Raw genomic sequence first — 27,777 nt, forward strand, 5'->3', positions numbered from 1 at the left:
GACACAGGGTTGGAGAGACAGCTTAGAGGTTAAGAACATTGGCTGTTCTTCCAGAGGTCCTGAGTTCAATTCCCAGCAACCACTTATGATGAGATCTGGCGTCCTCTTCTGGAGTGTAGGCATCCATGCAGGCAGGACATTGTGTACATAATAAATAAACCTTAAAAAAAAAAAGCTCTGACACAGATGACCCAGGCCTTGTCAAAGAAGTGGGGAGAGGAAGACTGCACATGCCCTAGGCAAAAGACCACCATGGAGACCGAGTCCTGCACGTAAAAGCAAAGAACCTTTATTTCAAGTTCTGGAGCTTGGTTCCGACAAAGCAGAGAGCCCCGAGCTCAGGTGAGGTGGGGTTTTTATCATAGCAGAGGTTGGAGTGAGGGAATTTCCAGAGTTCAGGACCCTGATTGGTTGACAGTTGTCTAGGGGTATTTGTAAAACAAAAAAGAGGTGTGTGCTAGACTCAAGGACATCTGGCCACCTTATCTAATGCGCGGGGGGGGGGGGGGGGGGGGGGGGGGGGGGGGGGGCGGGGGGGGGCGGGGGGGGGGGATATGTTAGATCCTTCCTCACCCCTGGGTGGATCCCTGGGTGGTATGCTTTTCCTGGATCTGGGTGTTACCTGCCAGTAAGCCTGTCACAGAAGCTGTGCCTAGGCCCCTAAGCCTGTCATGGCTGCTGTGTGGTCAAGCTGTTTTGGGGCCCCTCCACAGCTGGTTGTGAGGGGTTAGTAAATGCATTTTGTTTTACTGACAGTCTAGTTTTTATTTTTACAGCCATCTTTCTACATAGGTGTCAGTTCTATATTTGTAGTTATGAGGTTCCAATGCTTTTGTACTATGGGACGTATTTTATCCTCAGATGGCTGCATAGTATTTTACTGAACATAATAAACTTGTTAACTGCATTTTCTCTTTGACTAAAAAATAATTTTATGCATACAGTCTTGTCCTTTATACTGTCAAGAAAACACAGAGATAAAAGTCTGAATTGCGCGTTGGTAATTCGTCCTCCAGAGAGCACGTGCAATCCTCCAGGTTGTGCTTGCTGTACCCAGACCTGATTTCCAAAGACCTTCCAACGAGACTAGCGAACCTTGCACCCCGGTCAGCCGGCTACTTCCGGCCCGCATGCGCTCTCCAGAGCAGGGCCAGGCGCGGGCCATTTCAACTTCCGCTCCTCGGCTTTGTAGCCTACTCGCTTGCCGAGTCTGCGCATGCGCCGCCGCCTCCCTCTGAAACGAAAGGTCTGCCCTCTTTTCGCTTAATCTGCTTTGCTATTGGCTGGCTGTGGGGGTACTTAAGGACGTCATTTCCGGCCGCCAGTCCTTTCCGCGCTACTCTGGGACGGGTCCATACGGCGTTGTTCTTGGTGAGTCTCTCGTGGGCTCCTCGGTGCCGCCCGACGCCGCGGGCTCGACCGCCCGCCCCGTGCCGGCTGCCCAGGGTGCCGAGGCCGCGTCTACCCGAGCGGCTTCGCTCCCGGCGGTGGCGTGGCCACGTGGCGGCCTCCAGTGAGGTGGGGCGGGCGCCGTCCCGAGGCCCTGTCGGCAGGGTGCTGGGGAAGTGCTTGTGAGGCGCGGGGAGATGGGTCCGGAGCTGCCGGTCACATCTGGAAACACATAACCCGGACACCCCAGACAGGCTTGGCCTTGCACGACTCCGTAACGTGTCAAACTTTCCCTTAGTTCCCGTGTGCCTGCGGAAGCGTTAACTCCCAATCGGCTGTTTTCCCTGCTACCAAAGCCACTTACTTGGAAGGCCTAATGCAGTGTGATAGGTGACCAGAGAAGTTGAAAGCGATAGGAATAAGAATACACCCCACTTCAGCTTCACCTGCCGAGCCTGGCGGCACACGCCTCTAATCCCCGCTCTCGGGAGGCAGGGGGATCTCTGTGAGTGCTAGGACTGCTCTGGCCACATTGAGACCCTAGTCTCAGAAAAGGGAGAGAAAACCCAGATGAATTATTTCTTTTTCAGATTCCCGTCGTAACTTAAAGGGAAACTTACACAATGTCCGGAGCCCTTGATGTCCTGCAGATGAAGGAGGAGGATGTCCTCAAATTCCTTGCTGCAGGAACCCACTTAGGTGGCACCAACCTTGACTTTCAGATGGAGCAGTACATCTACAAAAGGAAAAGTGATGGTCAGTTACCGCTTTTGATAATTGGGGTAAATTTCTTTAAAGCTTCTGACTACACTGTTGTGGGTGGTGGATGCCTTGGGCTAGTACCGATACTGAATGTTCTGATGTCGTTTGGAGGGATACTACAATTGCTGGGTTGGGTTGGATCCTGGAGGGTGTGTAAGAGGTCGGGTAATATTATTTCTTAGAGTGCATTCTGTATCACAGACAGTGTCATAGGCATCGACTATGTGGGTTTAGTGGGAAGTAGAATGAGATGTGAGGATAACCTGAGAAAGATTGGCGGGATGGGTTGTGAGAAGCGGAGGGTAGTGAGTTTACCAGTTAATTGAGATACTGGAGTGTTGTGAGGGGTTGGTAGGATGGATTGGATCTGCATGCGGTGGTACCCGATGGAACTGAAACTGCACACTATTAAAGCTCAGAGTGGAGGCCACGCTTGGCCAGTGAACTTGTGAGTGTCGGAAGTGTGCTACATTGAACGAGGCAGGATTTTCGCTAACACCAGTAGAGCGTGCCTCTATGACTGGAGTTGATAGTGGTCACTGCCACATATACTGTTTGCCTTCCTACAGAGTGTCTATTTGCGCAGCTAGGCTGTTAGCAGACCTATCTGGGGCACTGGGGTCAATCCCTAACAGCCCCTTTAAAATTCATTTGTTGTCAGTAACATATGGAAGGCAGGTAGATTTCTGAGTTCTAGGCCAGCCTGGTCTGCAGAGTGAGTGCCAGGGTGACAAACTCTTGAAAACGCCCGCCCTTCCACCGTTCTCACCTAGGTATCTACATCATAAATCTGAAGAGGACCTGGGAGAAGCTGTTGCTTGCAGCCCGTGCTATTGTTGCCATTGAGAACCCTGCTGATGTCAGCGTCATCTCCTCCAGGAACACTGGGCAGGTTTGTAGAATGGAGGTTAATCCACAAAAGACATTGGAAGTATGTAGAAGAGTAGAGGCGTTCCAACGTGGATACCCCAGGAGGTCACTCTACCTGGGCTCTGTCCTAGTGGCGTGGGGGAACATAGGCATTGTCCAGTGATGTACAGTCCCTTTCCACAACGTTGGAGATGAAGCTGGGCTTGGTGCCTGCGCCTGCATATTCCTACAACTTCTCAGAGTCTATGGACAATGAATGAGGAGGCAAACCATGCAGGAAACAGTCCTACATCCCTCAGACAGTGCTGTGTGCTTAACACATTGTTTTTGGCTGGGTGTGGTGGCGCACACCTTTAATGCCAGCACTTAGGAGGCAGAGCCAGGCGGATCTCTTGAGATTGAGGCCAGCCTGATCTACAGAGTGAGATCCAGGACAGGCACCAAAACTACAGGAAAAACCCCATCTCAAAAAACAAGCAAAAAGTTGTTTTTGTTACTTCTGATTTAAAAGGAAGGTAATGAGCCTGGTCCTTGTAAAGGTTTGTCCAGGTTCTTCAGAGTTCTTATTTGCTAACTTAAGTGTCTCAGTTGTAAAAAGTGAGGTGAAGTGTATCTTTTCTGTTAAGGAAATGGATATTTTTCTTATGTAGGATGGCTGAGTCAGTGAAAATGCAATTCATAGGTTCTGAGGGACTTAAATTCTAGCAAGACTTTTCTGTTTTAATGTTGCAGTAAGGGCCCTGTGAGTGTGCTAGCAAGTGGTTCCTCAAGAGTGGACTTGACTAGACCTCCTGTGTTACGGAACAGGATAGAATATACTGTTACCTGGCAGGAAGTGTTTAGGTGCTTGAATAAAGCAGAAAGGATCATCTCTTGGAGGGTGTCAGGAAATCACTGGGATGAGAAGTATAGGCATTGTGAATGTCAAAGCCACAAAGATGGGAACCCTGTGTACCCCTCAAAATGGGGACAGCTGCCAGCACTCACATTCCAGTTCAAGGGGATCCAACCCCCCCATCTCCATGCTCGTGGGTGATGTACTTGTATACATTGCAAGTAAAACCACTCAAATATAAGACAAAAAAGTGTTTTCTAGAGGAGAAGGAAGATATGCTTGCCTTGGGTCCTGATAGGAATTTAGTGAGAAGCCAGAGGTGTTTGCTGCACCTGTCACTGTCCTTTGAGAGACTTGGGACATGTAAAGTGACTTGAAATCACCAACAGTGACCTGCTGCATAGGTGATTTGGGTTCCTCAGACTACATGAGATGGGGGTGTGCAAGTGTTACAGTTAGCCTGAGAAGAGTGTGCTCAAGGAAGTGCTGCTTTGGTGTCTGAAGGGTGGCTTGTGACTAGAGTGGGTATCAACAGTTCCTACGAAACCAAGCTTGGAAATGCTGACTCAGTCTCCCTTCCAAGCGAGCTGTGCTGAAGTTTGCTGCCGCCACTGGAGCCACTCCGATTGCTGGCCGCTTCACCCCTGGGACCTTCACTAACCAGATCCAAGCAGCCTTCAGGGAGCCGCGGCTTCTAGTGGTGACTGATCCCAGAGCTGACCACCAGCCCCTCACAGAGGCGTCTTATGTCAACCTGCCCACCATTGCGCTGTGTAACACAGACTCTCCTCTGCGCTATGTGGACATTGCCATCCCATGCAACAATAAGGTACTTGCTCTGGTGGAGAGTTGATGAGTGAGCACTCTGGGAAAACCCTCAAGTTCCTCTGCACATTGTTAGAGCTTGGAGTTGAGGTCCTAAACTGGCCGATGAACTCCCAAGTGTAGGTAGTGTGCTAAACGAGCGGCAAGGTTTTCGCTAACACCCCACTCTGTTCCCGTGAGTGGAGTTTGATAGTAACCTTTGCTACAAGCTTAAGGCCTGTGCTTTCTCCTGAATGATTGTTTTTAAGTAATTTGGGGGTTTATTATTTTGTGTATGAGAGTTTTGCCTGCATGTATGTGCTCCTGTGCCCTCAGGTAGTGAGCTGCCCGGTGGGTGGGTACAGGGCAAGTAAAGTGAGTGGGGACAGGTTTGTGTTTGTGCTGACTGGTGGTTAATGACCCTCCACTCTTTCAGGGAGCGCACTCAGTGGGTCTGATGTGGTGGATGCTGGCCCGGGAAGTACTCCGCATGCGTGGCACTATCTCCCGTGAGCACCCATGGGAAGTTATGCCTGATCTTTACTTCTACAGAGACCCAGAGGAGGTAAGGCTTACACTGCAAATGCTTGTTGCCACTAAGTGAATGGGGTGCTTTGATCTGGTTCAGTGAAGCTAAATTTGTGTTTTTAAAAACTAGATTGAGAAGGAGGAACAGGCCGCTGCTGAGAAGGCTGTGACCAAGGAGGAATTCCAGGGTGAATGGACTGCACCAGCTCCTGAGTTCACTGCTGCTCAGCCAGAGGTGGCAGACTGGTCTGAGGGTGTACAGGTGCCCTCTGTACCCATCCAGCAGTTCCCTACTGGTAGGTATCCAGGCCAGGGCATCGGGCTGCTAGGGAACCTGAGGCTGTTGTCTGACCTTGCATTGTGGGCTGTTCCTCTCTGGGAGGATGGATGGATGCATATGTCTTCACACTTGGTGGTTGGGTTGGGTTGGGTTGGGGAAAGTAGTACTCTGTTCCTAGAACTGATGGTTTTTTGTTTTTGTTTTTTTTAATAGAAGACTGGAGTGCCCAGCCAGCCACTGAGGACTGGTCCGCAGCTCCTACAGCGCAGGCCACCGAGTGGGTTGGAGCCACCACTGAGTGGTCCTGAGCTCCTCTGCAGACACCTGAGCAAAGGGAAAAAAGGTGGAAGGAAAATAAAGTTCCTACGAGCTGTCTCTTGAGGTCTTTACTCCATACTGGGGCCGGGGTGGCTTTTGGAGTGTAAAAGATGCTGAGGGAATGGAAGTAAATACACAGGCTTGGGGGAGGGGCTAGTGACCTGGTCTGTGTTACATACCTCAGCTTGTGAACAGGCTTTAGAAGAGTGTTTGTAAAATACAGTTAGAGCACATTCATGGTCCACTTTAAATCTAGGTTGCTTTGAGGTTGTCTTTAGGATAACAAGCTGCTTGGGGCCTATGTGGAAATTGCATAGGGGAGATCTATCTGGGTGTGGTGTTTATACAGGGTCTGTGTTCTGACTTCCCTCAGATGCAGAGATCTTTCTTCTGGGGTGTAGACTTAAGGTTTGTGCCACTGGGGTTTTGTGTCCCATAACAGTTAACATGAACACTATGTCAGTCCATGCAGAACTTGTCCTATAGTCCTGAGGTAGTAATACCCAAGCAGTAGCAGCCTCACTGTTTTTGGCAGCAAATCTGTGCTGGTCTGCTGATGCTGTTTGTACTGTGCTAGCATAGATCTGCTGGGGTGATGGAGAAGTGTCTTGAAGGCAGAGCTGCACTTGCTGGTGCTACCAGTTGCTGACATGTGTCATATCACTTGTGACTATGGAGCCAGTAAGTAGGTTGAAGCTCCAGACTTCTAAGATAAGCAGAATAGGGATTTTTTTTTAAAGTGTGAAGGCATCAGATCCACTGTATTTGGAGTTTCCTAACTTGAGTCCTGGGAACAGAACTCTGGTTCTTTGGAGAAGCAAGTGAAACTCAGCATATCTCCTTAGCTTTTTTCTCTTGCTGGTGTAAGCTTTGAAGAATACTAAGTGCTGCTTATGGTATGCTGTAACTGACTAAGCTTACCACTGGCACCAGGCTGGGTGTAGACGTCTGCCCCACAACAGCCTAGACTTGCAGTGGTTTTATGATCTTGAGCAATGCTGTCTGTTTAACAGTCTACAAGTTCTGTTTTTGTAATTTTGATGTGGAGATTTTCTGCACTTGACTAAATATTCATAGGTACTTGAGACATAAATTTTGCCTGTAGAAGCACATCTAGATGGGCCTGGTGGTAGTCTCTAAGTGCAGCACTGGGAGGCTGAAGGAGAAGAACGTAGACAGGTGGGGTATAGGTGCTTGTTCTACTTCCTGTCCCATGGTGAACTTGGAGTTTCTGACCTATGCATCATCTAGATGCACGCTAGATTTAGGAATAGTCCTATAGTGATCCAAGAATCTCAAATTTTTATACTAGACCTATTAAGCACCCAGGATACAGCAGTGAGCAGAGGTGTGGAGATGGAGGCTTGAGTTACAGACATCAGGCTGCAGAAAAGGAAACAAGATGAGAAAATCCAGTGGGAGCCAAGAAAACCTAGAGGAGCCTCCTTGGACTCCACAGTACAGTTTAAGCATCTGTTGCCTGGGTGACCAGTGGTTCCTGCTGGAGCAATCAGGATTCCTAGAACTTCTCAGCATGTCCTCAATGGAAGACATTGTACCACCGAAGTACTGACCCCTGAATTTGGTAAAAGAAAGACATACCCTTAAGTAAAGTCCAAAGGGTCCCTCTGACCAGGTCTGCACAGGTGTGAGGAATGCTGGGCCATATAATGGCTGCTTCAAAATCTGTTAAAACTAGCAATTTAGGTATGAATAGTAGGATCAGCATGCTGGAGAGGGGTTTTGTGAACTAGAAAATAGATGTTGGAATGGTGGCCCAACCTGTAAGTTTAGGGGGCTGGAGAGATGGCTCAGCGGTTAAGAGCACTGACTATTCCAGAGGTCATGAGTTCAATTCCCAGCAACCACATGGCTCACAACTACCTGTAATGAGATCTGTAAAGTGCCCTCTTCAGGCCTGCAAGGACACATGCAGACAGAATACTGTATACCTAAAAAAAATCCAAAATAGAGCAGGGCGGCCAGGCAGATCTCTTGAGTACAAGGCCAGCCTGTTCTGCAAAGAGAGATCCAGGACAGGCACCAAAACTACACAGAGAAACCCTGTCTCAGAAAAAAAAAAAAACCCAAAAGATACTCTGTTCCTAACATTGTTTTTACAAACCTGCCTTGGGCTGTTGTCAAGAATCACAGAAATCCCTGAACCAAAAAGTGTCTTGAAAGCAGCCAAGGGAAAAAGAAAAAACTTAAGTGCTGGCTACCAACAGTGACAGGATGAGAAAGATAAGTGGTCAGTTCTGTCATCTGATGGAACATTTTAAGAAGAAAGCACCAGCTGCTGGATCACTAAGGTCCACACTCCTTGCTTGTAATAGTAACATCCTGAGTTTTACCATGCCTCATCAAATGGAGGGAAAGCGTTCAGTTAGGTTTGAGGGCTTGCACTGCTATAGAGTGGACCACTGTTTGACCAAACCTTAGTGGTGTTAGGGGAATGGAAGGATTTCCTCAGCTGCTGGGCAGTGTCCTGTAAGAGATAGGCATTCCAGCCGGATCCAGCTAGCCTGCAGAAGTAATCTTACTGTCCAGCTAGGTAGCATTAAGGTGATTATTAAGGGCTGTATTACATTGCAAATCGGCCAGAAACAAAAAGCTGGGTAAAACCAGACTATAGGAACAAAGGTCTCTTCGTATGTAGTCCCTGGTGGGAGTAGAGATTGGTACGGTTTGGCATTATTTACCAACACAAGTGTCTGCTTTTTTTTTTTTTTTTTTTTTTTTTAAGTGCACATTTGTTTGAGGGGGTCAGATCCCCTGAAACTGGAGTTACAGTTGTGAGCTGCCATGTGGGTGCTGGGAATTGGACCTCAGTCCTCTGGAAGAAACAGCTGAACCATTTTTCCAGCCCCTGAAATATAAGTTCTTAACAAAATCTTAATTTAGGATTTAGGCAAAGAATATACATTTATTATGTATACAGTGTTCTGTGTGCATACATGTATGCAGGCCAGAAGAGGGCACCAGATCTCATTACAGATGGTTGTGAGCCACCATGTGGTTGCTGAGAATTGAATTCAAAACCTCTGCAACAGCTGCCAGTGCTCTTAACCCATGAGCCATCTCTCCAGCCCCCTAGAAAATACTTTTTAAAAATGGACAAGGTTACATGAGACAGCAAAAAAGGTGGGATGATGCATTCTGAGGAGAAACCAGTGTGCCAAAGACAAAGTATTTAAATACCCGTGTGGTAGTATTGTGTTCCCCAAAATATTGTGAACCCTAATAAATTTATCTGGGGTCAGAGAACAGACAGCCACTAGATACAAAGGCTAGAAAATGGTGGCACTCACACCTTTAATCCTAGCATTCCAGAGAGAAATCCCTCTGGATCTCTGTGAGTTCAAGGCCACATTGGAAAGACCAGGCATGGTGACACACGCCTTTAATCCCAGAAAGCGAGCCTTTAATCCCAGGGAGTGGTAGTAGAAAGCAGAAAGGTATGTAAGGCGTGAGGACCAGAAACTAGCAGCATTTGGCCTGGTTAAGCATTTTGGCTGGTTAAGCATTCAGGCTTCTAGCAGCAGTTCAGCTGAGAGCCTTTGGGATGAGGACACAGAAGCTTCCAGTCTGAGCTACACGACTTAAGAATATAGACACACTGTCAACCTTGGTCTGGACTTTCTGGGACATTTCTTCTTGATGCCATTGTTTCACAGTTTGGAAGGAAGCCAAAGCAGTTGAGAGAGCCACATACTGATGTCCCTTGTACTTAACGGCATTAAAATGGGGGACTTCTTTTAGTAAAGATTTATTATGTATACAATGTTCTGCTTGCATGTATGCCTGCAGGCCGGAAGAGGGCAACATATTACAGATGGTTGTGATGCGCCATGTGGGTTGCTAGGAAGTGAACTCTGGACCTCTGGAGAACAGCCAGTGCTCTTAATGGCTGAGCCATCTCTCCAACCCAAACATGGGACATTTTAAGACATTAAAATTTTGCATCAAGTCTCCAGGTTCCACCTGACCACTGCCCATAATCACCATGGGTCTGAGCATTTTCGTATCATCTGTTTCTGTTCCTATTAGGTAAATGAATGGCAAGTGCCATTTCACACAACACAAATAGAAGCAAAATGCAAGGTGCTTCCTTCAGGAACTGAAAGGTAGCCCTAACTAGAGAGCCAAAAGAGACCCAGGCTGCTCTGGTGGCCACGCCTGCCACCAGCTGTCCCACTCGCCACTCACTGGTCAAGGCCTGGGAGGGCTAGCTGTGTTATTTTTTGTTTAGTCTATTTGATGAGAAAGTGTAGAGCTTATGAGGTCTGGCTGGAGTAGTCTGTGAGGCTAGACCATCTGAGATAGCAGCTTTGAAGTTGTTCTGGATGCAGAATTTTGAGGAAACTAACAGGCACTTGGAGAGGCTGGATCACCTGGGCTCCTTTCTATCCATGCCATATGAAAGGATGGTATGTAATAAATCATAACTCTGTAGCTAACAAGGTTTATCATGTCTCATCTATTCTCAGAGCTGTTCCCATGCAGAGGAATCAGCATATAAGTCACCTGTCCTGTAGTCTTTTTTGGCTTTTTCCCACATCTCTAGACAAGGTCCTCAGGAGGTTGCCCCCGATCAATTCTGGTCTATTAATTCTGAAGGAATCCACAGCTTTTCGTTTTCTGTGGAAACAAACATAACCTCTCCCCCAACGTTTTCTGGCTTCCATTCTAAAGTTAAGACATCCCTAAAAGTATGTAGTCTGGTTTAATTTGGCAGTCCCTCCCACAATAAAATGTCTCTCAGCAGTTGGTGTTTTCTGTTCATTACCATTCAAAAAATTAACAAAACACCATATAAGGCCCAAACTCCCTGTGTTATAGTATTTCCCATCCGTATGTGACTTATCCTTTTTATATTACTTTACTCTTTCTTTATAAAGACTTCACTTTATTATTTTAAAACTTTTTCTATGACTGTCCATACCCATTTTCTTTTCTTTCTTCAGCATCTAAGCACATTTTTAAGCTTACTGTACCTGTTTAGAGGTTTAATCAGTCTGGACCTGACTTTTTGCGTATCTGCAGCCTTTTCTGACCATGAGCCAAACCTTTCACTGCTAGGCGGTGGCTAGGCCTCTGCTATGTGACTCTGCTTAGCATGTGGCCGCCCACTTCGGGTCAGTGAGAGAGGAGCCTCATGCCTGTGGCCCTGGCCTGGAGCCAGTCTATCTGCCCCAGCTCCTGTAGGCACTTCTACCTAGTCTCCCGCCACCAAGTAGTGCACCACCTGCTGCTCATAAACCCCATTCAAGTGCTTGGTAGCCACGCCTGTGTAGGCTGTAAGCACTGAGCCTACTTGGAACCTTTTTTTTTTTTCAAGCTTTCTCAGGCCTTATGTGGATTTACATGGCATGCATTGGGAACAAATGTAACATAACAGGTCTTTCTATGTCCCTTCAGCTCCCAAATAATGGCACAGAGACTTATTTATTATGAAGGCTTGGCCTATACCTTACTTAGGCTTGTTTCTAACTAGTTCTTATAACTTAAATTAACCCATTTATATTAATCTACATTCTGCCACATGTCTCATGGCTGCTGTTACCTCTCTTCCTGCACATCCTGCTTGCTCTGCATCTCCTGGCATGTCCACCTTTCATCTTCCCAGAGTCCTCTCTGTCCCTGGAAGTCCCACCTATACCTGCTGCTTAGCTATTGGCCATTCAGCTCTTGATTGTACCAATCATAGCAACACATCTTCACATAGTGTACAAATATTCCGCAGCAGTGCAGGAATTTTCTGTCTACCCATATTTAGCTAATAGACTGTGACCATAACGGTCAAGCTGCTCCTATCAGGAGCACATAACAATTAACTCTGAGGGGGGAGAAATGAGAAAATAATGGGGAGAAGGTAGTGGGGAAGGAATAAAGGCAAGTCTTTTCTGGAGGACACTGACTTACCAGGAAGGAAGTCCCTGGGGGCAGTTCTTCCTGCCTTTCACACTTTCTAGCACAGGGTAGACCTCAGACTACCTCAAGCAGGGCAGCTAAAATCTGGGTAGAATGTGATGGCTCTCTAGTGCAAAGAACCAGAATGGACTGAGGACGAGCTGCAATCAACTGCAAACCCCACTGCCAGGAGCAAGTACATTGCTTCGCCATGTGTTCCCAGATTTTGTATTTCAATTAGGCAAACAGCAACGGCTGTTTAACATGGTGCTGTAACTGAAGAGAGATAAACACTTGGGAAATGGCCAAAATACATAAAAAACTAGAGAACTAAGAAAAGCTGCCGCTGAATTTGACTCTGGACCCTTCACGGCTTCTACCGTAGGATCTACCCAAGGTTCAAGGAGAAAGGACGCCACTTTAACCTGCCAGCCCCAGGGCACAGCTTGGGGTGGGCACACAAAGCTGCCAGCCTTTCTCCTTGTTTCTCAGAAACAGCAGCACCGTGACTGTCCGCTCACTTCCTCTTGTCCCTTCTCTGAGCTTGGGATTGTCGAGTAAAACAAGAATTGTCTGTCCATGGGTGATGGTCTCATAAATACGGAGCAGAGAGACTTCAAATGTCAGGAAATCTTAAGGCCCAAGTCATTGGTAGGCTAAAGATAAAAAATGTGTAAGAACAAAACAGTTTAGTTCTATGAGTTGGTCATAAACACGGAACTGTGGATTTCTGTTCACATACCCTTCGCCAGGATGAAGAGCCAGTACTGGGAAGGGCAGGGAGCTGTGTGCTGAGTCCTTGTCTAGGAATACACTTCCTGAAGAAAGGAGGTGCCAGGCAAAGGATGCTGAGGGGCCTGGACAGATTCTCTTTAGGGCATGAGTTCTGGGCCTTTTCCATGTAGAAAGCAAACCAGGAACAGCACTGTGGGGACCGAACTCTTGAAAACTTGACCATCTCCCTCATTAATTCCTGAATTCAGACATGGCAGGGCCACTTCCCACGGCCTTCCTTCTGCTGCACTGGCCCTGGGGTGTGAGGGTCAGAGAGAAGGTTGGTCCTGAGTCCCCATAACCATCTTAGGTCAAAGGCCTGGAGTGATGCCTGTGGATGGGAAAGGAGAAGAGTCAGAGAGTGTGGGAGAACAAAGCAAGAGTCTCTCATGCTGTCCCCAAGAGTGACTCTTTAAAGGGGGGTCCATGTTAAAAAATGTGTTGACTGGGCCACTGAGATGGCTCAGCCACTAAAAGTACCTCTCATCAAGCCTGGGAACCTGAATTCCATCCTTAGGATTGTACGGTGGAAGTAGAGACTGGATTCCTGCAAGTTGTCCTCTGGCCGCCTCACAGGAACCCACAATAAACTTCTTAAAATTCCTTTTAAAAGTTGGACAACTTCTTTAGAAATCTCACCGGGTCTTCTCCAACTCAGTACTCACAGTATGGTCAGGTGAGAGACGTGGGGGTGGGAAGGAAGAACAGAGACTTGAACCAGGTTTGTAGGTTATAGATCTTCCCAACATCCAGTCTTAGCTCAAGCTTCCCTCAGGCTTAGCTATCCTGGGGTGGGCTACATGGCTGGAGGCAGGAGGCAGCCTGGCTGGGAGCTGCATGGCTGCCGATGGCACCTCTGGTGTTTTGGGGGTGGTTTCTGAGTCATATTATCAAGACAGCCAGGCGTTGATTTTACAGAAACACCACACAATCCACCACTTTCTAATCACATTGCCTTTGCTACTGTCACATTGGCCTCACTGTCATCCGCCAACAACAAGCCTGGCATCAGGACCTGAGAGTCCACCCAACAGTGTACACAGAGAAGCTCATGAGCCGCTCTGCAGCCTAGGGAACAAGGACAGCATTTCTGAAAGCCACTGTCATTGGATCAAAGGGAGGTTCCTGGGGCTGGGAAGACGGCTCAGTGGCTAAGAGCACTCGCTGCTCTTACAGAGGGCTGTAGGGAATCTGACACCCTCTACTCGACTCAGTGACCTCTAGCACACATGCTTAATGTACACACAAACACATGTACACACACGCATGCTTAGCTCAAACTCGTCTACATACATGCACACTCCTGACATGGAGCAGCACTGGCCTAGGCCCGGACTTGGGGACAAGGTTCACAGCTGGCCCAGGCTACCTGGATTAACACTCGCAGGTGTAGAGAGAAAGAAGTCAGAGGTGATCCGGCCCTGTCCAGACTTCTAATACTGTAGTCTGTGTTCGCACAGATCCGGAAACATCCACAGTACAACAGGAGACTCAGTCCAACCCAAGACCCTGTGTTTCTCCTGTGGATGCAGCAGCCCACTTACGGGGGCTTCCTGGATCTGCGTAGGCGAGCTCCGTGACTCGGGGACCAGCTGAGCCCCATGCAGGTCAGGCTTTGCTGAGTTCCAGGCTTGCCTCTCTGTGCCCTGGATGCTCTCGCCCATCAGCCCGGGCTCCACAGTTGGGTGGGAAGTTGGATTCCTCCTCACCCCTCGAGGGTCCAGGTTGGGCTGAGGCCACCGGGGCAGGACTCTGTGGTGGGCATGTGTCTCCGCTGCGCCTGCTCCTTGGCTCCCATCTTCCGGCCTCTGTGGTCCTGGAGGATCCAACCAAGGCACACGTTTGGCCTCCCTCTGGGTTTCATGCATTCCTAGTGACCCCAACCCAGCCGGCTCCCAGTGTCTCCAGATCGGTCCTAACAGTTCCTGTCTCTAATGGTCACCTGCCAAGCCCCAACAGCTCCAACGGTCACCGGTTAGTTTCTGACAGCGCCCAGCCCAATCCAGATACCCGCCAGCCTGTCCCCAAAGGCCGGAAGTCAGTTCCTAGCCACACCCCTCTGTTCCCAACCGTCCTGGGCCTGTCTCCAATGGCCCGCAGTCAACTCAGACCCCCGCCTGGGTCCAATTGCCCCGAGTTAACATAAACGGCCCCCAGTCAACTCCAACAGCCTCCACCCTGTCCCCAGTGTCCCCCAGTAAATGCAACACCAGTCCATAATGCCCCCCTCGTTGACTTCAAGGACCCTTGGGTTTCGCTCCAGCACTCCTGACCCATCCCCGCAAGGGTCCTCAAATGCCCCCCCCCCCACACACACACACACACAAGGTGCCAGTTAGACCTCAGCCTACCTGCCTTATGGGGCTGGTCTGGCACGTGGGCCCAGAAGCCTCCCTGGAGTTCAGAGTGTGTAGTGACCAGTGAAAAGCCTGGGTTGAACGAGGAGCCCGTTGGCCGAGGGTAACATGGTGTAAGTACCAGGAAGGAATCCGGGAACCCAGTTAGGGATCTGGAGCTGAGCTGAGGTGCTTACATACAGCTGAGAGGAAAGGAGAGGCAGAAGCCACGGAGGAGGCCGCACATGTGTGACCGCAGGAAGCTCTGGCTGTTGTGGAGACCGAGGAAACAAGACCAGACAGTGGAGGCCGGGAGATTTCAAGGGGTGGCTAGATGACCTAGGAAGGAGGGAGGCTGAGTCGCACAAGGGGTGCCTCCTGTAAGGGCCCTGGGAACACCACTCACACCTTGAATGTGCCTCCGAGGAAGGAGAAGGCTTCAAGATGCACGTTGAAAACTACCAAGGAAGGAAACTGCGGGCCACAGCAACCCCATGGCTAGGCTTCTCCTGGCCCAGCCTCCACTAGGCCTAAGTTTTAATTTCGTTTATGTTCCGATTTCTATACCCTGTTAAAGCAGGAAAAGGAGCCCCAGTCAATCATGTTCAGGATTACCTCATCCCCTCCTGGCTGCCTATAAAAGGAGCATGCTTGGGGTTGGGGGTGGGGATCGCAGCTGGAATAAACAGCGCTCTTGTTGATTGCCTATGTGGGTGGTGGTCTTTGTTTAGTAGGGTGTTCTGCGGACTCTAACAGGACTTAAAACTTACACCTTAGAAACACATGTGGCTTTGAGGCGTGGACCTTAATATTTCTTAAATCAATTTAAGTAGTTAAACTAGCACCTTAATTTAATTAACTCATTCATTTATTTTTTAAATTTTTTGAGACAGGGTTTCTCTGTGTAACTTTGGAGCCTTTCCTGGAACTCACTCTGTAGCCCAGGCTGGCCTCAAACTCACAGAGATCTGCCTGCCTCTGCCTCCGAGTGCTGGGATTAAAGGCGTGCGCCACCACCGCCCGGCTAATCTACTGCTATTTCAACCAGCAATTGCAACTCTGCAGTTACCGGCCTGCTTCTCTAGCAGTGACTTGGCGGGAATTCTGTTCCCACAGGCGCCTGCTCTGTTGCTGCTACTAAAAGTAGCTTTAACTGAATCTCCATTGTTCTATTTATAAATAAGACTCAAGATTCAAAGGCTGGGGTGAAAACCTGGTGGCCCAGAGAGGCTGGGTCACAATTAGCTGACCTCCTTGCCGGCATCTCCAAAAGACCTATGCTTCTGCTTCCCCAAACCAGGAAGCAACTCCAAACCCCACCCTACTACTTCCTGTGTCTGTCTCTCCTGGATACCCTCTGATGATCTATGATTCCTTTCTGCCAACTAGTTGCCAACTCAGCCTCCTGACCCAAGGTTAATTTTATTTAATTAACACAAATGCAAACTTGGGGTTCACAGTGTGATCAAATATCCCTCAACATTACTATGTAGCTCAAGCTGGCCTTGAACTTGCAGACCTCCTGTCTCAGTCTCTTGAGTACTGGAGTTGAGTTGTAGTTGAGTCTGCCTACCATACCTCATCATTTTCTGCCTCCTCTTTAATTCGATTGCATGGCAGCTTTTTTTGGGAGGGGGGAGGGGGCTAATATTTGTGGCATTTCTTTACCACTTATTTTAAAAAGTATATGCTTTTCTTTTTTTCTTTTCTTATTTATTTATTTGGTTTTTTCGAGACAGGGTTTTTCTGTGTAGTTTGGTGCATGTTCTGGATCTTGCTCTGTAGACCAGGCTGGCCTCGAACTCACAGAGATCTGCCTGGCTGCGATTAAAGGCATGTGCCACCACCATCAGGCATTTTTTCTTTTTTAAAATAGGCTTCCACTATGTAGCCCTGACTGGCCTGGAACTCACTTCACTATGTAGATCAGGGTGGCCTTGAACTCACCGATATCCACCTGCCTCTGCCTCCCCAGTGCTGAGATTAGAGGTGTGTGCCACCACACCTGACTTAAAAGTTATAGGAACTGATTGTGTGTTTGTGTGCGCACAGGTCAGGGGACAACCCCAGGTGCCACTGCTCTGATACCACCCACTTTCTCTAGGTCAGTAGTTCTTAACTGGTGGGGTGGCAATCCCTTTAGGAGCCAGAGAACCCTCTCACAGGGGTCACCTAAGACTATTGGAAAACACAAATATTTACATTATTGTTCATAATAGTGGCAAAATTACAGTTATGAAGTAGCAATGAAAATATTTTTGTGGTTGGGGGTCACCACAACATGAGGAATTGTATTAAAGGGTCGCAGGGTCTCAACTTAGGAAAGTTGAGAACTACTGCTCTAGGTAGTCTAGATTTCTCCAAATAGGTTAACTAGACTGAGGGCTAGGGCTCCTCCTGTCTCTGCTTCTCTTGTGTTAGGATTACAAGTGTGGACTACTGTGTCTAGATTTTTTGTTTTGTTATTTTATTTTATTTTGAGACAGGGTTTCTTTGTGTAGCCCTGGCTGTCCTGGAACTCACTCTATAGACCAGGCTAGCCTGTAACTCAGAGATTCACCTGCCTCTGCCTCCCAAGTGCTGGGATTAAAGGTGTGTGCCACCATGCCCGGCTAGAGTTTTTTAAAAAAGATTATATTGTTTGGGTTTGGTTTCCAGCACCTATGTCTGGCTGCTCACACCCATCTGAAACTCCAGCTTCTAGTGATCCACTCTTCACTTCTGGCCTCCTCAGGCACCTGCACACACTTGGTGCACATGAACCCACACAAGCAAAGTGTTCATACATAAAAATAAATAAGATTAACAAAAAAGAGATTTATACAACAAATGGGAAACACACACATACACACACCTCATTAAAAATAAGTTCAAAACTACTTGGAGGGAACCTTAGTCTCTGGAACTACCTCGGTGGAGGGGGCTGACAGCCCTGTGCTGTTTTCCCACTGCTCCCAAGGGCAAGTGTACTTTGGGAATTATCCACCACTTAAAGAGCCAATCAGCCAGGCTTGAGACCTGGACGAGAAAGACACATCAATCAACATAGGAAATAGGGAAGCACCAGTAAAAGGGTTCAGTCTGAATAACAAGGTCAAGAGGGCTTTGGTATCACAGACAGAGGTTCCAGTGTGAAAAACTGCATGTTTTCTGCATTGCTCCCAGAGCGAGGAAGGCTCATTAAGATCCAGGAAGTAAATACACAAGTCTCAGGAGGTTCCTGAAACTTACAAGATTCACGAGGCCCCTCCCCAAGGTTATACAGTCAGCCATTATTGCTGGACAGTTACTCTCAGACAGGCTGAGCTGTCTGCAAATTGTGCTGGGAGCTTCAGAGATGCAGGTTTTGTGGGTTGTTGCCTATGCTGGGTGATGCAGCTGCTCTGGAGTCATCCATGCTCCTGTAAGTCCTCACCCGTACTCTTGTAACACTCAGAAACTCTTTTGTTCACTAAACTAGATTTGGGCAGAATTTTTTCTCTGTTGTTAGTACCGTATCTAAGTGAATAATGTTTGTTTACATCTCCTGAGGAAAAAAATAATACAACAGCCGTCCTGCTGGTTTTTATTCAGTGCTTGGATAGAACCCAGAGTGTTGTGTATAGGAAGTAAGCACTGTACCAAAAGTTACATCCTCAGCCTTCCTGGTGGGTTTTGTTGTTTTGTTTTTGAGACAGGGTCTCACTATGTGGCCCTGAACTCACAGAGACCTCCTGCTCCCGCTTCCTGAGTGCTGGGAAGATAGGTGAGCATCCCCTTGCCCAGCTCATCCTGGGTATTTTAATGCAGTGATTAGGAGCAGTTCTGTCACAACATGGAAACTCTCGGATAGTCAGTGAACTGGAAGGGACACAGGGAACAGAGATGTAAAGGGCTTGGCCCAGATTCTGAGTAGTTTCTTACCTCTGTCAGCATGGCAGTCACCTGCTGTGGGACCTGGTAGGGTGTGGAAACTGTGTTGGTTAATATCACAGCCTTCAGTGGCCATAAGGAAGCTGCAGGGACAATCCAGGAAGAGCCAATGTGTAGTCATTCTATGCCCTTCAACTGTTGGTACTGACTCACTCTGGCCACCAGGGGGCAGCGTAGCACAGTGGTTGCCAGAACAGACCCTTTCTTACTGGAATTGGTTCTTCCAGTGGACTTGGTGGAACATGCCTGTAACCACAGTTGAGGCAGGAGGAGTTTCTAGGTTTGATTTTTGTGGCTGCTATTAAAACACAGAACAACTAACTTTGTGATTTTGAGGAAGTCTTGGCTGGGGCTAGAGATGGCTCAGTGGCTAAAAGTAAAACTGCTCTTGCAGAGGACCTGAGCCTGGGTTCCAGCACCCTTGTCAAGCAACTCATAACAGTCTACAACTCCAGCTCCAGGGATTCAAGGCCCTCCTCTGGCTTTTGAGGGTAATGTGCTCACATGCACACACATACACACACACACACACACACACACACACACACACACACACACACACGCATACACAGGCACGCACACAAAACACTCACACACATGCTCACACACTTGTGCACACACACACACCCCTCATTGAAAATAGGTCTTTGGGGGCTGGAATGATGGCTCAGTGGTTAAGAACACTGACTGCTCTTCCACAGGACCCAGGTTCAATTCCCAGCACCCACATGGCAGCTCACAACTGTCTGTAACTCCTGTTCCAGGGGACCCGACACCCATGGCAAAAAACACCAATACACATGAAATAAAAATAAAAAAAGAAAGAGAAAAAAGAAAATAGGTCTTTTAAAAAGTTTTGGTGTCATCTGCTGTAAAGTGGAGATCATTATTTGGGTGGCTCCGGGGGACCAGGCAAAACAGAGTTCTAGGGGCACAGGAAAACTTCATCTGCTTAGAAATAGGACCCTCCATTCAAAGTTAACAGATGGAACACAGAGGGTCTCCTCTCCACCCTTCTCTGTCTTTCAGGGTGAGAGCATGCGGTTTCTTTGCTTTCAATAGCTTCCCTGGAGAAAGTCTGTTGTGTGAGTTTGGTGGCCCAACACACTTGGTGTGTGGCAGTAGAGGACGTCAGTTTTTCATGTCCATTCTGACAGTTCTTCCCTGTGTCCCTCTCCTTCTTTAAACTCAAGCATGTTGTTAAAAGGAAAATGCAAACTCCCTGTATCATGCCAGAAGAAAAGAGCCATCTTCTGCTATGGGACAGGAGAAAAGCCAAATTAATTAAGGGACTAGTCTATTACTATCTCAACTCTTTGATTCTATTCTGATTCTTTAAACTTTTCTTAAAGTATGAATTTTATATCAAAATTTACAAGATTAATATATATATAGATATATATATATATAGATATATACATTTTAAACTTTAAGATGTAAATGGTCATATAGAGTACTAATTAATTCTAGAAAGAAAAAAAGGCTTCAATTAGCTGCATATATATGTCTTTGTGTTCGAGTCTCTTATCAGTTTTCTGCAGGAATTCACGGCCAGGCCTAACATCAACTGAAGTCTCCAGGAAGAAGATGGGGCCCCACAACAACAACAATTCCACACGGACAATAACAACATCACTAAGCTGACAAACACCATCTACAGATCAGCTTTGGACTACAAAGTGCTCAGAGCAATTTTGAGATGACTAGCTGAGATGATCCAGTCTCAAAGACTACTTGAATAAGGATTTGAGATAAACCCTGAACTTTGGCATTATACACAGACTGGATAACGAAGGATATAGTTACCTTTCCTAGAATTTGACAATTAACCTAAAATTTTTCTTTTCAGGATAAAGATACCTTCGCCCATACCCAACAGGAAGCAATTTTAAGAATACGACGCCCACATTCCCAAACAGGTGGTGTGGGGTGGGTGGGGTTTTTTTTGGTCTTTTAATGGGTTTGGGGTCTGGGATAATTTTCATTGACTAGGAGGGTTGGTTACAAGTTTTTGTCAGGGGTTAGGGATTTAGCTCAGTGGTAGAGTGCTTGCCTAGCAAGCACAAGGCCCTGGGTTCGGTCCTCAACTCTGGAAAATTAAAAAAAAAAAAAGAAAAAAAAGAAAAATGTAAATACTTTACATTGGATTGGATTGTTTTATATTGTATACAAATTATATATATATTGAAATTGATATTGTTAGAAAATGCTATATGTATATTTCTAATTGTACTTATACTGTTCATTTAACAACGTAATGCAATTTTCTGATCCTTGAATGTTATTATTACCAACTATTAGGATATAAAGAAATGAAAGTTAGTAGTTAGACATTATAATAGAACTTGTAGTCATATTAGGTATGTTTTCAAGACTGAGCAGATATATTTTAGATAGACAGGTCATCTTTAGTGCCTGCGAGCCTGTCTCCCTCACGCCTTCTCTCCTCCTCCTCCCACTCCTGCTGAGCCTCCTCCCCCTCCTCCCAAGTGCTCCCCACTCTGCTTCACGTCCGCACATCTTGTGTGCTGTATGTGTGTGTGCTGTGTGTCTCTGTGTATGTGTCTGTGGGCTGTGTATATGTATGTGTGGTCTGTGTTCTGTCTGTCTGTGTCTGTGTGGCTGTGTTTTTCTGTGTGCTGTATATATGTGGTCTGTGTCTCTGTGTTTGTGTGTCTCTGTGCTGTGTGTGTGTGTATGTATATGTCTCTCTTTGTGTGTGTGTGCTCTGCCCTCCTGTGTGTGTGTATGAGTGTGCTCTGCCCTCCTGTGTGTGTGTGTATGTATGAGTGTGCTCTGCCCTCCTGTGTGTGTGTATATGAGTGTGCTCTGCCCTCCTGTGTGTGTGTGTGTGTGTGTGTATGAGTGTGCTCTGCCCTCCTGTATGTGTGTGTATGAGTGTGCTCTGGTCTCCTGTGTGTGTGTGTGTGTATGAGTGTGCTCTGCCCTCCTGTGTGTGTATGAGTGTGCTCTGCCCTCCTGTGTGTGTGTATGAGTGTGCTCTGCCCTCCTGTGTGTGTGTATGAGTGTGCTCTGCCCTCCTGTGTGTGTATGAGTGTGCTCTGCCCCCTCTTACTCTCTCTGTGTGTGTGTGTGTGTGTGTGTGTGTGTGTGTGTGTGTGTGTATGTGTACCATAGTACACAGTGTAGAGGTAAGAAGATAGCTTATGGGATTCAGTCATCTCCTTGATGCTGTGGGTTGACTTAGTTTGTCAGGCTTGTCCTGAGCATCTTTATCCATGGGGCCATTTGGGCGCTCTCTTAACAACCCAGTAGACACTGCTTAGTAAGCACAGGGTTAGAACACAGAGATTTGCTTTTTTCCAAGATGATTTCCATCTGTAGAATCCCGTCCCACTGCACACATCTCTAGACAGCTGACATCAGCAATCAGCATCACTGCAGCAGACTGGTGTCTCTCGGGCACGGCCTTCCTCTGGGGCTCTCGTGTTGCTAGACCTTGCAAGTGCCATTCCACTCCACGGCTTCTTTCTCCAAAGTAATAGTGAATGAAATGAATGGTTACATGACTTGGTTATAAGTCAAGGGACTTCTAACACAGCAAAATGGGGGAAAACAGTCCCCTACTTAGGGAACATGGTGTCCATTCTCACACAGGTCATCACTGACCACAAACAATTGTGACTGGGCCCTCGCAGAACATGGGGAGGCAGATAGTGACGCTGGGCGTGGAGCTTGGGGACACACAGGAGCTTTGTGTGAGCGGCTGGCAGTCCAGCTGGCACCAGAGTCCTCTATTTACCACACAGTCAGAGACCCAAGAGGCAGTAAACCTGCGAGGCAGAGGTCAGAGCTGTAGATGGGCCAGACTTAGCCCTGAAGCAAAGACTGAGGGCAAATGAGGAGAAACTTGGGCTTGTTTTTCCCAGATTTGAACAGTCCATTCATCACCATTGTTTACCCCCAATAACTACAATGGCCTGAGAGCTGTTTATAAAACAAAATGCTCATTTTCATATTTATACAACAAAACATATGTAAATGTTGCCTGCCTTTTGTCTGTTGCCATCTGATGAGATTGGACACAGTCTGGGAAGTACAGTGGTAGACTCCCTTAAGTCACTGTCTTAAATCATAAGACTTTTGTTTTGTTTTGTTTTTCAAGACAGGGTTTCTGTGTAGTCTTGGCTGTCCTAGAACTAACTCTGTAGATTAGGCTGGCCTCGAACACACAGAGATTCATTTGTCTCTGCCTCCTGAGTGCTGGGATTAAAGGCGTGTACCACCAGAAAACTGTGGTGATAGTTTATTTGTGCTTCAATAAATAAAGCTTGCCTGGAGATCAGAGGAAAAAGCAAGCCATTTTAAGTAAACAAAGAAGTCAGGCAACGGTAGCACACGCCTTTAATCCTATCACTTGGCAGGCAGGGATCTGTCTGGATCTCTGTGAGTTCAAGGCCACACTGGAAACAGCCAGGTGTGGTGGCACACGCCTTAAATTCCAACACTAGTTAACCATGGAGGTGTGGAGGTCTATACAGACGGACAGGAAGTGATAGAGCTGGGCAGGAAGAGGAAGTGATGTAGCTGGACAGAGAGAGCAAATCAGATGGCAGAACAGCAAGGCATATAGGCGTGGGTAGACAGGAAGTAACTCGCATTTGGAAGCTGCCGAGTTGCTGAGGTGAGGTTAGCTGTGGCTTTCCCTGTTTCCCTGACCTCTCAGGCTTCCACCCCTATATCTGGCTCTGTATTTTTTATTTAATAAGACCATTTAGAAATTTGTCTACATAAAACAATGTTAAAATTTTAAATTACAAGCCAGGTGTGGTGGCACATGCCTTTGATCCCAGCACTCAGGAGGCAGAGACAGGTAAATCTCTTGAGTTCCAGGCTAGCCTGGTCTACATAGCAAGTTCCAAGGCAGCCAACACTTCACAGTGAGATCCTCTCTCAAAACAGCAAAAATAAATAAATAAATGCAAAATAAAAACAGGAACAAAACCACTAGTATGTTATTTATTTACTATGTATGTATATGGTAGGTACATGTGTCTCTGATCTTCACACATACGGTGATCTCACCTCCTTCTAGTTAGCTTTGTCACCTTAGCACAGCCTAGAATCATCTGAGGAGGGACTCTCAATTGAGTTAGCTGAGCATGAGCCCGGGAGTGACCCAGCAAGCAGCGTTCCTCTATAGTCTCTGCTCCACATTAATAAATAAATGTTACACCCCGCCCCTCCCCCCCATGGTAGTTTGAATGTAATTGGTCCCCATAAGTTCATAGGGAGTGGCACTATTGAGAAGTGTGGCTTTGTTGGAGTGGGTATGGCCTTGTTGGAGGAAGTGTGTCACTGTGGGGGTGACCTTTGAGGTCTCTTTTGCTCAAGCCACTTTCAGGAATGAGATATTTACACATCTGCACTTCATAGCCGGGACTGGACAGGTGGTGTTTCTGTGCACACACGAGAGCCATCTGGCCTCCGCGTTTGCACTCAAAATGGAACCAAAATGCCACTAGTAAGGTGGAGCCACCCAGGGTGAGGAACAGCTTGAAAGCCACAGTTCCGTACAACATGGAGTGACTGAGCAGGGCACAGCCGATCTGCACACAAACCACAGGCCCACCAACGTGCCGATGCCACAGTAAGCATACTGCCTAGCACACCACAGCTTGCCCCCGACACTCCAAGCCACATTGCAATGAGAGTCACACTCAAAATTCCTGTCTTCATATTCTGAGTAGATTATTCTTACACACACACACACACACACACACACACACACACACACACACACACACGCACACTCATGCACACCTGCCTTTATACACAGGGTTTCAGCTTAGCATGTTCCCCAGTGCTTGACGAGGCTCAGTCAAACTGCCATCTGCCTGTCCATCATCTGAACATCAATCTGTCCATCCACCCTTCCAAATGACCCCCACCTCCATGGTCCCAAGCCTCAGCTGCTGTGCCCTATTGTTCACCTTTACAGGTCTCTGGAAGCTCTTCATCTGAATTTCTTGCTACTTACCTAACCACCTTGTCCTAGTTAGCTTTATCTGGCAATTTGACACGCCTAGAATCACCTGAGAAGGAAGTCCCAACCGAGGGACCACCTAGGTCATACTGGCCTGTGGGCATGTCTGTGGGGGATTTCTTTGATTATTAGTGATATAGGAGGGCCTACCACTGTGGGCAGCACCATTCCCTAGGTAGGTGGTCCTAGGCTCTGTAAGAGAGCTAGCTGGGCATGAGCCTAGGAACAAACAATATTCCTTTATGGTTTCTGCTTCAAGTTCTCATAAGTTTCTGCCCTGACTTCCCTCATGATGGATTGTAACCTGGATGTTTAAGCTAAAATAATTCCACTCCCCCACCACTAAGTCCCTTTTGACCAGAGTGTTCTATTAGCAGCAGAAGGAAGCTAGAAGACACCTGTAGTGATGCTGTCTGTCTCAGCTTTGCCTAGGGTGGGGCCTCTTTGGCTCTGAATCCTTTTGGACTCACTCTCCAGCCTGCACAGATACAGTTTACAGTGTGACGCGTAATGCTTGACCTGAGAGCTAACACTAGTCATTAAATTTGGCATAAACAACCCTGGGTCCAAGGGAAGTCAGGATTACCCAGAACAGCCAACCTTGGAAACGTTTTGTTAATGCATTTTGGCATTGTGGGAAGGCGTAAGCATATCCCTCCACGTCTCCAGCGTAGTGGGCTCATGGCCATTCCGTGAGATGAGCAGCCGTGTGGTATGGAGAGGTGTGGCACGTGTGTAGAGAGTGGTGAGGGATGAGCCTCGGTGAGGGGAGGCTTTGTGCGTGGGTGTTGACTATGTGGTGGTGGGATGCTGGAGTGAGCATGGGCTGCAGTGTGGATGCGGTGTGCTCGCATGCGTGCGTGCGTGGTGTGGCTTTAGCCTTTGTTCAGATTTTTCTTTCACTCTGTTGGCCTTTGTCCCTGTCTTTGTTTGGCCTTTGTTTTCTTTGTTTCACTCTTTGTTCCAACTTTCTTTAGCTTTTGTCTGGTCGTTCTTTAGCCTTTTGTTTAGACTTTGTGTGGCCTTTGTACCGTCTTTGTGTGGCTTTTGTTGGAAAGTACGACTTGGCTGAGGACCCATCAAAAACACTTTCTGTAACGAAAACCCCGACGTATAACCTCTCCCTATATATTCTGCATGTGTTGAGGTAGCCCAGCTCCACAAGGGCCTGGTATCCACAGGAATCTGTTTCACACAGCAGCTACTACTACCTGTAGGTAAGAGGACTCGGGAGGCTCTCGCGGCAAGGACACACATTCTGGGTCGCAGGGGAAGCCTGCCACGATGGCAGTGGGGGACGGGAGGTTGTAAAAGAATGGACCTAGCCGAAGAGAGAAAGCACAGTCCTCTACTCTTACCTGGGCAAAGGGGCCTCAAACATGTCCCTGTTGGTATCTGGGTTTGCCTGTCCCAGGAAAGATGCTTGTATTTTCTTGGTTTTACACCTGTGCTGCTGGAGAGAGGTCAATGGTGCTGTTGGTGTCTTCCCCAACCCTATTTCTTCTTTTATTTATCGTCATGACTTAAAAATGAGTTTTTGTGGGGTCCCACCCCTCCCTGAGGATTTATGTACAGTTCCTGACTAACGGGGAAGAGAGACACTGTCCCTAGTCATGCAACCAGGTAGCACTGGTTAGTTGCCCATGTTCCTGTAAAGAACCCTAATGAAACTCATTGGATTTTACCCCTCCCCCAGGGACGAAAAACCGTGAAAGTAGAAGGGGAGGCTAGTTGGGAAGAGGAAGGGGATCTTCAGGAGTGGAAGGAGACAGGGGAGGGTGGATATGGCATAGATATGACTGAAATAATTATGTACATGTGTAAAAATGATATATCAAAACCCACGATTATGTACAATGAATATATGCCAACAACAACATTTAAAAAGGAGTAGATGGAGTTAAAGTTAAAAAAGAAATACAAGTGAGCTTTCCTTCTTCCTTAGGCACACAGCTGGGTTTGTAAGTTGGGGTGTGCAGCAGTGAGACCCAACTGGAGTGCTGTTAATGCTCGGTCTCATTTAAAATCTCTCGGAAATCATGGGAGTCTTCAGTCCCTGAGGGAAACAGTGAAAGAAAGATTTGGGCCAGGGGAATAAAGCAATGAACTTGGCTATAGTATTAGGGGAAGAAATGGAGAAAAGGGTCTGAATGCTGTGTGAACAGAACAGGTGGGCAGGAAATGGGCTAAAGCCAGGTGCACAGATCTGCTGTTTGGGGAATATTTAGGATGCAGGGGATTGCTGATGAGTAGATCTCAAAATTGCTTCAGATCTACAGAAAAGTTGCGAACAGTATGAAGATTCCAGCTGTGCCTAGTTCATGCAAATGCTAATGCTCTCCACGTTTGCCTGATTACTCTTTCTGTATGTGCAAACACCTGCGCCTTACCCCTCCCCCAGCCATTGAGATGAAGTGCACACATCATGAATGTCAACAGGGAGCATACTAATCTGCTGTATAATCTAGAGCCCCACCCCTCACCCCCCCCCCCCCACCCCCCAGCTCACTGATGCCTTTAGCAGCCTGTCCAGGCTCACATATTGCTTTTGGTTGTCTCGTCTCTTCAGATTCCTTTAACCTGCGAATGTGCCTAGGACAGCCATTCTCTGACAGTCTTGTTTATTGTTGGTGGTAGTGGTAATGTGTGTGTGTGTGTGTGTGTGTGTGTGTGTGTGTGTGTATTATGAATGAATGCCTAGACTCATGTGTGAATGTGTAGAGGTTAGAAGCCAATGCCATGTGATCTCCTCTATCACTTTCCACCTTAGTTTTTGAGGCGGGGTCCCTCATTGAGCCTTGTTAGTTGACCTAGATGGGTTTGCTGGAAGCTCCAGCGATGTGCCTGTCTCCACTCCAGTGCTGAGGTTAAAAATGTTCAGTGCCCATGATGGGTTGTTATGTAGGTGCTGGGGATCTGAACTCAGGTCCTGCATAGCAACTACGTTACCCACTGAGCCATCCCCCCAGTTAAGACATTGGCAGCTTTGAAGCTGTTGTCAAATGTCCTTGAGTGGTCTGAATGAAGCTGAGAGGAAGCAGTTTTTGAT

The 27,777-nt window shown here is 47.4% G+C and overlaps 2 protein-coding genes, 1 long non-coding RNA gene and 3 other non-coding genes across 8 annotated transcripts in view; 5 read left to right on the forward strand and 1 right to left on the reverse strand.

Moving 5' to 3' along the window:
* The first annotated feature begins 1,237 nt into the window (after nucleotides 1–1,237).
* On the forward strand, nucleotides 1,238–5,843 carry Rpsa (ribosomal protein SA). Its single transcript, XM_052724408.1, has 7 exons — nucleotides 1,238–1,371; nucleotides 1,980–2,145; nucleotides 2,925–3,058; nucleotides 4,440–4,685; nucleotides 5,097–5,225; nucleotides 5,319–5,484; nucleotides 5,682–5,843. Exons 2-7 carry the CDS (start codon nucleotides 2,013–2,015, stop codon nucleotides 5,774–5,776), a joined length of 903 nt encoding a protein of 300 aa, XP_052580368.1. The 5' UTR covers nucleotides 1,238–1,371; nucleotides 1,980–2,012; the 3' UTR covers nucleotides 5,777–5,843.
* Nucleotides 2,549–2,701, forward strand: LOC128105712 (small nucleolar RNA SNORA62/SNORA6 family). Its single transcript, XR_008216459.1, has one exon. It is a non-coding gene; the product is annotated as a small nucleolar RNA SNORA62/SNORA6 family (small nucleolar RNA).
* On the forward strand, nucleotides 3,106–3,307 carry LOC128105697 (small nucleolar RNA SNORA73 family). Its single transcript, XR_008216454.1, has one exon. It is a non-coding gene; the product is annotated as a small nucleolar RNA SNORA73 family (small nucleolar RNA).
* Nucleotides 4,743–4,891, forward strand: LOC128105716 (small nucleolar RNA SNORA62/SNORA6 family). Its single transcript, XR_008216460.1, has one exon. It is a non-coding gene; the product is annotated as a small nucleolar RNA SNORA62/SNORA6 family (small nucleolar RNA).
* A 125-nt stretch (nucleotides 5,844–5,968) lies between the features above and the next one.
* Nucleotides 5,969–27,777, reverse strand: part of LOC128101355 (uncharacterized) — a 41,748-nt gene continuing 19,939 nt past the window's right edge. The window contains exons 2-4 of the long non-coding RNA XR_008215075.1: nucleotides 14,825–15,148; nucleotides 12,954–14,289; nucleotides 5,969–12,804 (exon numbers count right to left, since the gene is read on the reverse strand). This is a non-coding gene — a long non-coding RNA (uncharacterized LOC128101355). The remainder of the gene's footprint in view (nucleotides 12,805–12,953; nucleotides 14,290–14,824; nucleotides 15,149–27,777) is intronic.
* The window catches only part of Mobp (myelin associated oligodendrocyte basic protein), a 35,495-nt gene continuing 33,528 nt past the window's right edge, over nucleotides 25,811–27,777 (forward strand). The window contains exon 1 of one of the 3 annotated variants that reach the window (XM_052724386.1): nucleotides 25,811–25,945. The gene's annotated coding sequence lies outside the window, so the exon portion shown is untranslated. The remainder of the gene's footprint in view (nucleotides 25,946–27,777) is intronic. The other 2 variants (XR_008215068.1, XM_052724396.1) reach the window with 2 other exon arrangements.

This window comes from Peromyscus californicus, unplaced genomic scaffold (assembly GCF_007827085.1).
Source record: "Peromyscus californicus insignis strain IS unplaced genomic scaffold, ASM782708v3 Scaffold_11__1_contigs__length_118956290, whole genome shotgun sequence".
NCBI classification, from domain to species: Eukaryota; Metazoa; Chordata; class Mammalia; order Rodentia; family Cricetidae; genus Peromyscus; species Peromyscus californicus.